This window comes from Austrofundulus limnaeus, unplaced genomic scaffold, assembly GCF_001266775.1.
Source record: "Austrofundulus limnaeus strain Quisiro unplaced genomic scaffold, Austrofundulus_limnaeus-1.0 Scaffold261, whole genome shotgun sequence".
In the NCBI taxonomy this organism is placed as follows: domain Eukaryota; kingdom Metazoa; phylum Chordata; class Actinopteri; order Cyprinodontiformes; family Rivulidae; genus Austrofundulus; species Austrofundulus limnaeus.
In genome coordinates this window covers 533432-541801 of record NW_013952663.1, presented here as the reverse complement: position 1 = coordinate 541801, position 8370 = coordinate 533432, and the positions used below count along the sequence as shown (strand labels likewise).

Sequence of the window (8370 nt, the reverse complement as noted above, 5' to 3'; positions counted from 1 at the left end):
TGTATGAAAAAAATATAATAATCCCACACATGAAATTTTGTATTTAGACTAAGTGGCCACAAACAAGCAAACTAATAAAACTAATTATTTAATATTATTGTTGTAAACTATTTCTCTGACATTGTTTTGGTTCTTAGTGCAGTAGCAGCAGTTTAACTTAAGGGGCAGAAGAGCGTTTAAAATATTTTTAGTTTTTCCACCAGAGAAGAAGAAGCAGCTCGTTTGCGCATGCGCAGCACCGTCAGGTTGGCTATCATTCCAAGATGGCGGACCTTCTAGGCTCTATCTTAAATTCGATGGAGAAACCTCCTACTGTCGGCGACCAAGAAAGCCGACGAAAGGCACGAGGTACAAAACATCTTATTTAAACAAAGGCGCGTGTTACGTTTTCATATTTTTGTTAAATTAACCATTTTTCGAGGATTAAATGTAGGTAACCTACATATTTAAAAGGACAAGTGGATAGGGCGTTTCATTGGCCAGCTCAGTTTTCACGTAAGGATTTGGTACCGCCTCTGTAAAAAGTCCTGCTCCCTCATGTGTTTTAAAAAGTCTCCCACAGAACCACATGCAGCTCGTGTTACACAGACATACCAGCAGCAGCCAGTAAACAAACAGCAAAGTGTTTATTTCTGTTTCATTTCTATTACGTCACGTCTAAATATAATGCTGTTCCCTCCCAGTTAGGTTTACATTCCCCCCCTCACAGCATGTATTTGTTGTGAGAAAACACTGCTGTCCTGTAAAGCAATGGCTGTGTGTGTTGGATAAGCGAAGGTTAATAAAAGAACAAATAATAACTGATGGGTTTAATAAAAAATATTAAAATACCTTAAATTTATTTTCTTACACAGAACCAGGCCATCATAACTTGTAATCTTGATCAATAGTTCTGTGTGCTTTCTGGAAGTCTTTTTATAAATAGCAGCTGTATAAGTATACATTTTAATACAATGCTATTTATTTGTTATATGCATCATAATTTAAGGCTTGGGTCTTATATTTAAATATGGCTTTCCAGGATTAGAACAAGTTTGATTTTTGATCAGCCTGAACTTGATCRACAAGCAGGCTGACAGATGCCTAATGTCCTATTTACTGCGTATCCTTTAAGGTTATTTAAAGGGAGAAGAAGAAAAACTGTTATAAAAACGGTCTTTTTTTTCCCTAAAGAGCAAGCTGCAAGACTTAAGAAGATGGAAGAACTGGAGAAAAGAAAGAAAGCAGAGTTTAGAAAGAAGGTGAGAGGTTGCAGATAGTCCACGTTGTTCTGATGCGACACTCTTTGTCCTTTTAAACTCTGTTGGTGTTTATCTCTGTCACATCCAGATGGAAAAGGAGGTGTCTGATTTCATCCAGGACAGTTCCCAGCAAAAACGAAAATACAATCCAATGGGGAAGATTGAAAGAAGTATTTTGTAAGCAAATGACTTTAGTTCAGAAAATCGAGTCTTTYTCGCCACACTGCCGTTTAATCTCAACCTGCCTCTCCTTACAGACATGATGTAGCAGAAGTGGCCGGTCTGACCTCTTTTTCCTTCGGAGAGGATGAGGAGAGCCGCTATGTTATGTTGTTTAAAAAGGTATTTTAGTCCGGCAATAAGCAGAGAAACGTCTCGCGATGAAACTGGTGACTTGTTGATCGTGGTTGGGTGTGACTGTTTACCTTCCTTGTGTTACGGCAGGAGTTCGCCCCGTCAGACGAAGAGTTGGAAGCTTATCGCAAAGGAGAACAGTGGGATCCCAAAGTAGCAGAACAGAGACGCAGACAAAAGGTAAAACTGAAGGACACCTTTTTAGTTTGTATTAAATTAGCTGTCAGTCATTTTTGTTGGGGTTTATTCTCATTCTTGTCACCACAGTGATGGTAGCACTTTTATATTTTTATAAGGGGGTTGCATTCTACTTGAATTGCATTATATTTAAATAAATATGGTAATTATAGTTTAATGTGGTGAAGGGGGACATGGCAGACTCTGCTGATACAGAATATTCCTTCTCTTCACCTTGGGAAACCCTGACACTGTTTTTATATTATCTTCAGGGTCGTTGTCCTCCTGTCAAGTAGCGTCTCATCAGCTCGGACTGTTAGGTTGAATTTGATGAGTCGGCATGTTGTGCATTTTTTAGGATTCATTTTTATTAAACACAAGCAGTGCAGCTGCTTCACATTCATTTTTTTTTTCATTTACATTTCCTTCTTTAGGAGTCTTCCCAAGCGTTTTCAGAATCTTTTTTCCCCTCATAATTCTGATTCAGTGGTTTACAAGAATGATTCCTAAACGTTTTAGCTTTTGAGTCACATAATAGCAGTAGCAGAGAACTCTGCCCAAAGCTAACATTGGTATCATGTCAAATAAACAAGGGCATAGCACCAATACAGTGGGGAGAACAAGTATTTGATACACTGTTGATTTTTCAGGTTTTCCCACTTGCAAAGCTTGTAGATGACTGTAATTTTTATCATAGGTACTCTTCAACTGTGAGTGATGGAATCTAAAACAAAAATCCAGAAAAATACAATGTATGATTTTTAAATAATTAATTTCCATTTTATTGTGTGAAATAAGTATTTGATCATCTATCAACCAGTAAGAATTTTGGCTCTCACAGACATGTTAGTTCTTCTTTAAGAAGCCCTCCTGTTCTCCACTCATTACCTGTATTAACTGCACCTGTTTGAACTCGTTACCTGTATAAAAGACACCTGTCCACACACTCAATCAATCAGACTCCAGCATCTCCACAATGCCCAAGACCAGAGAGCTGTGTAAGGACATCAGGGATAAAATTGTAGACCTGCACAAGGCTGGGATGGGCTACAGGACAATAGGCAAGCAGCTTGGTGAGAAGGCAACAACAGTTGGTGCAATTATTAGAAAATGGAAGAAATACAAAATAACAGAAAATCTCCCTCGGTCTGGGGCGCCATGCAAGATCTCACCTCGTGGAGCATCATTGATCTTGAGGAAGGTGAGGAATGAGCCCAGAACTACACGGCAATGACCTGAATAGAGCTGGGACCACAGTCTCAAAGAAAACAATCAGTAACACTCTACGCCGTCAAGGATTAAAATCCTGCAGTGCACGCAAGGTGCCCTTCCTCAAGCCAACGCATGTCAAAGCCCGTCTGATGTTTGCAAATGACCATCTGAATGATCCAGAGGAGGAATGGGAGAAGGTCATGTGGTCTGATGAGACAAAAATAGAACCTTTTGGTTTAAACTCCACTCATCATGTTTGGAGGAAGAAGAATGATGAGTACAACCCCAAGATCACCATCCCAACTGTGAAGTATGGCGGTGGAAACATCATTCTTTGGGGATGCTTTTCTGCAAAGGGGACAGGACGACTGCACCATATTGTGGGAAGGATGGATGGGGCCATGTATCGTGAGATTTTGGCCAACAACCTCCTTCCCTCAGTAAGAGCACTGAGGATGGGTTGTGGCTGGGTCTTCCAGCATGATAACGACCCAAAACACACAGCCAGGGCAACTAAAGAGTGGCTCCGTAGGAAACATCTTAAGGTCCTGGAGTGGCCTAGCCAGTCTCCAGACCTGAATCCAATAGAAAATCTTTGGAGGGAGCTTAAAGTCCGTGTGGCCCAGCGACAGCCCCGAAACCTGAGGGCTCTGGAGGAGATCTGTATGGAGGAGTGGGCCAAAATCCCTGCTGCAGTGTGTGCAAACCTGGTCAAGAACTAAAGGAAACGTCTGATCTCTGTAATTGCAAACAAAGGTTTCTGTACCAAATATTAAGTTTCATTTTTCTGGTGTATCAAATACTTATTTCACACAATAAAATGGAAATTAATTATTTAAAAATCATACATTGTATTTTTCTGGATTTTTGTTTTAGATTCCATCACTCACAGTTGAAGAGTACTTATGATAAAAATTACAGTCTTCTACAAGCTTTGCAAGTGGGAAAACCTGAAAAATCAACAGTGCATCAAATACTTGTTCTCCCCACTGTATTCATTATGCTACTTTCATCTATCCTATCTAACCACACTTGTAACAACTTAGGCAAAAAAAAGGTCTTAGTAGTCATTTTTAAATAGAGTTAATTCTAAAAATCTTTTCAAGATTGATGTTTGAGGTCCTGACCTCAACTTTGAAAACCATTAGTTTAAGATATAAAAAGATTTAAACCTAAATGTGATGGCTTTGGTACAAGCTAACCCCCTGTTTCCATTTTAAATGACACCATTGTGTGTATTTTTTCTTTGTCATCTCTACAGGAACAGGCTGCGTTGGCGGAAGCAGCTTCCGCTCAGACAGAAAAGACACAAGCGTGTCCCAACTCCAACTACAGAGACAAATACAGCCACCTGATTGGCACCTCGGCCGCTAAGGACGCAGCTCACACGCTGGAGGCCAACAGGACGTACGGCTGTGGTGAGTGCGCCGCCGAAACGCAGATTGATTTTCCTTTCAAGCGTTCTTTCATTCACACTGCGGCAATGCTCCGTCCTCAGTGCCGGTGGCCAACAAGCGGGACACTCGCTCCATAGAGGAAGCCATGAATGAAATCAGAGCGAAGAAACGACAGCGGCGAGAGGACGACACGGGCGCACAGAGCGGCGGCGGCGGCAGTTCTTGAGTCTCCTCTGGCTTTGCGTCGTATGCTGCTGCGTGTGAGCCCGTCGCTCCGTCGTCTTCATCGTTCAACGCTCTGCTTCTCATATTTAACTTATAGGCTGGCAGGCCTTTAACCTGTGGAATCAAACTGTGATCTGAAGTCTTTATTCAGCCGAGGGCGCTCAGGTGTGTCAGATTCCAGGAGGTCCGTTTTTTTTTTGTTTGTTTGTTGAACGTTTGCCTGTGGTGATAATTTTTGAGTCTTTCACACACAGKTTTGGACCATAACTGTATATCTAAGTGGTTTTAAAGTTTCAGGGTGTTCCACCCTTTTAAAGCTTTTTATTTTCAGAAATCACCATTTGGATCAAAGCATATATTTACAATTTTAATAATTCTAAAGAAATGCTTTCTCATTAACACGAAGGCCTGTCTGCATCCGTTTGTAACACAGGAAATCCTTTTAAAGTCCAGGTTTTAGCTCCAGCTGAAAAGTCTGACTGACAGCGTTCCAGACGTCCCAAGAAACTAAAACGCTGCAACGTCACCAACTTCCTTTCCTTCAGTTGCTTCAAATTGCATTTTGCACCTTTGCAAACCTAAAAGCATGTTCGTAGGAAAAACAGATTTTAATAAATAATAACTTTAATTTTGAAATCAAGATTAAATTTGCTTTGATGTGAAGTTGTGTTTTAGTAGCATTGATGTCTTTTATTTGTCTGTTTATATTTGAAGCCATGTGACGCTTGTTAAAGACGTCATACAACTAATATGGAGTAAAGATGTTTTTCTTTTTTTTAGTAAATTGTCTTCTGTTGGTTTTGTTTTCATTTGTTTCTATTTCAACATAATTTGTACCGTTTTATTTCTATGTTAATAAACAAGATTAGGATTAAGTCTGCCTGTGTGTTTCTGTACGCTAAAGCAATTTGTTTGGCTTATTCTCCCTCAGAGAGCAGTTCAATTTGACCACAAACAGCAGCAATTTGTCTAAATTTGATATTATTTTTCCCTGTTTTAGGTCTTTAGACTTTTTTTTTTACACGCAATAACGTAGGTGAGAAAATTATATTTTTACCCATCCAAATATTTGCTTTGATTAAACACTGAACTGTTGTAAACATTTGTTTAATTGTTTTTGCCTCCAGTTAATCCTAAAACAAATCAAGCACAGCTGTGATGTTTTATTTCTTTGGTGGTTGCAGGCATAATGATCCTTTTAAATCTGAACTTTAAAAACAAAAAGTGCAGTCAAAGTGTAGTTTTGTTGTCAGAAAATAGCTGCATTCAAATGGTCAGATGTGGCTCGTCTTTCGATTAAATAACATTTTAATGTGACAGGAAGTCCTGACAGATGAGTCCAAGTCTTCCATTTAGTCCTGGAGCCTGAAGGCCTCTGTCAATCAAAACCTGGCTCAACCTGATGGGCCCTCAGTTTGTTTATGTATTTATTGATTTATTTTCTGTCTGCTGGAGATGCAGATAACTTGTGTCGTCATCCAGATCACTGACCTGATTTTGCTTCTGGGCTTCYCCTTTCTGAAACTTGACTCCTGCAGCAGCAAAGTTTCTGCTTCTTCCCTCTCAGATCAGGTCTGTTTATTTCAAACCGTGACTCCCTGTGAAACAGATCATTTCCAGCATTGAAGAAATGATGAGGAGTTTATTCTCATTCTTATTAGGATTTTTTGAAAGTAAATCAGATGTTACCCAAAAACATAAAAACACTTAAATGTTTCACAAAGTATAAGACATTTAAAGTGCCTTTGTTGACATTTTGCAACTTCTTTAATTTTGAGTTTAAATTTGAGTATTTTGTGGATTCAGCAGTTCCTATGTAAAACCTATTTCCATCTTTTACTTCTGTCATCACTGTTTGTCTCCTGAAGAAGGCGCCATAGATTAACCAAGACAAAAATTGCATTTTTTAATTTTTTTCCCTTTTTTTTTTGACACTGTCCTGCTGTTATGCTTTTTTTCTCCATGCAGATGCGCATATTTTATTGCGCACAGAAGAGCCAGTCACGCACATGTGGAAAAAATGAATAAATAAATATACRATGAAGGACTGCACTGTTTTGTTCTTTTCCATCCTTCTTTGGTTTGGATCTGTGGCGCTGAAACCCCGCAAAGGTAAGAGTCTGCGAGCCTTCGGATGGCTTCGTTTCTCCTGTTTTACTTTGCGGAGCTTTAAAATGAAGTTTGGCGCACGTCTTGAGATGAACTCCGCAGTTGATTTTACGTTTTTGGTTTGAAGTTTTAAGGTTTATTTTCCTCTCCCAGCTGTTTCTGAAGCAGCATGAAAGTTTGATGATGTTCGGGAGGTTTTAGCTCTCACGATTGCAGGAAAGCGCGCAGACCTTTTTGCGTCTCGGTGCAGTTTGCGCAACAGCTCTCCACGTTGGAGCTCAGGTAAATACAGTTTCATCATGTTTGACTCTTAGGCGGGGTGGTTTGTACCTTTAAAAACAAAACTTACAGCCCAGGAGACAGCTGGCATCCCTACCTGGAGCCGTTTGGATACATGTTCTGCATGCGCTGCGTCTGCGCAGAGGTATCCAAAAACTTTCCATATGATTCCTGTTTTATTTCTCTCTCTTTTGGATAAAGTACTGACACTAACCCCTCTCAGACAGGCCATGTGAGATGTAACCCAATCAAGTGTCCTGCCCTGCCTTGTGAGAACCCRGTGACTGACCCTCAGCGGTGCTGTCCGCGATGCGCAGGTTAGTTTTGGACCGTCTGCAGCTTTTACGCACGGAGACAGACCTCACATACCTGTCCCCGTCGTCCTCCTGTCTCATGTGTCTCAGCTGAGCCCAGGGTTCCCGCAGGACTGAGAGCCTCAGCCAAGTTCTGCACGCACAATGGAAGCATTTATCAGCCCGGAGAGACCTTCACTAAACACAACCTGTTCCCGTCCAAACAGAGCAACCAGTGCGCCATGTGCAAATGTATTGTAAGTAGCAGCTTATTATGAGGATTTCTTTTTAATTTTTTTTCAGTCATGTAGTTTTTTACGTTCTGAAAAAATAACAGGAATTTTAAAAAATGGAAAGAGTAATCTGTCGAAATCTGAAATTTCAGATTTTGCATAACAAACAAACGTAAGAATTGTACTTTTGCACTGAAACTGATTTATTTTTCTGCCATTTGATTTTCTTGAAAATGTGTGCAATATTTGTCCAATATGCGCTAGATGCAGTTCTATGTTGTTTCAATTGGAAATTGTTTTTACATTTTTGCTCTTAAACATCAGCTGCCTAAAACAATTTAGGTTTCTAATGTTCAATAAAAAGAAGTATGTTAAAAAAAAACCAAAATAAATCCACAACTAAATTTGATAAACTGATTTTCATGAGGAAACCTGATGTGAGGAGTTAAAAAAAGAAAATGATGCATCAAAACCACAAACTCTTATAATTATATTTCATTTGTTGTATTTTTTGTTATGTGTTGTTTATGTCACAGAAGAATAAAAATTGCTTTTTTAAATATGATTACAGTATTTTGCAAGAAAATATTTTAACGTCTTGTTTTTCTTTATTTTTCCAATTTTCTTTTTGTCTTTTTCCCAGAATGGAAACATCTTCTGTGCGCTGAAAACATGCCAGCCCCTCACTTGTTCCTCCCCAGTTTCTGTTCCAGATACCTGCTGTTTGCTTTGTAAAGGTAGTCCAAGTCGTCCTGCAGAAAAATAATGATGCCTTTTATTCAGTTTCAATTGTGGAATAATAAAAAGTTTTTAAATGAGCGATAAGGCTCATCTACAGTAATAATAATAA

At 39.4% G+C, this 8370-nt stretch overlaps 2 protein-coding genes across 2 annotated transcripts in view; both read left to right on the top strand.

The window, feature by feature from the left end:
* Positions 1-227: 227 nt before the first annotated feature.
* spag7 (sperm associated antigen 7) lies at positions 228-5481 on the top strand. The gene is made up of 7 exons (XM_014020657.1): positions 228-348; positions 1174-1241; positions 1330-1418; positions 1499-1583; positions 1686-1775; positions 4246-4402; positions 4483-5481. The coding sequence occupies exons 1-7, from the start codon at positions 264-266 to the stop codon at positions 4605-4607; spliced, it is 699 nt and encodes a 232-aa protein (XP_013876111.1). The 5' UTR covers positions 228-263; the 3' UTR covers positions 4608-5481.
* Positions 5482-6507: 1026 nt separating this feature from the next.
* chrdl2 (chordin-like 2) overlaps positions 6508-8370 on the top strand; it is a 7954-nt gene continuing 6091 nt past the window's right edge. The window contains exons 1-5 of the mRNA XM_014020661.1: positions 6508-6718; positions 7030-7139; positions 7218-7311; positions 7399-7544; positions 8164-8257. Of these exons, the coding sequence (XP_013876115.1) occupies positions 6646-6718; positions 7030-7139; positions 7218-7311; positions 7399-7544; positions 8164-8257 (517 nt within the window). The 5' untranslated portion in view covers positions 6508-6645. The remainder of the gene's footprint in view (positions 6719-7029; positions 7140-7217; positions 7312-7398; positions 7545-8163; positions 8258-8370) is intronic.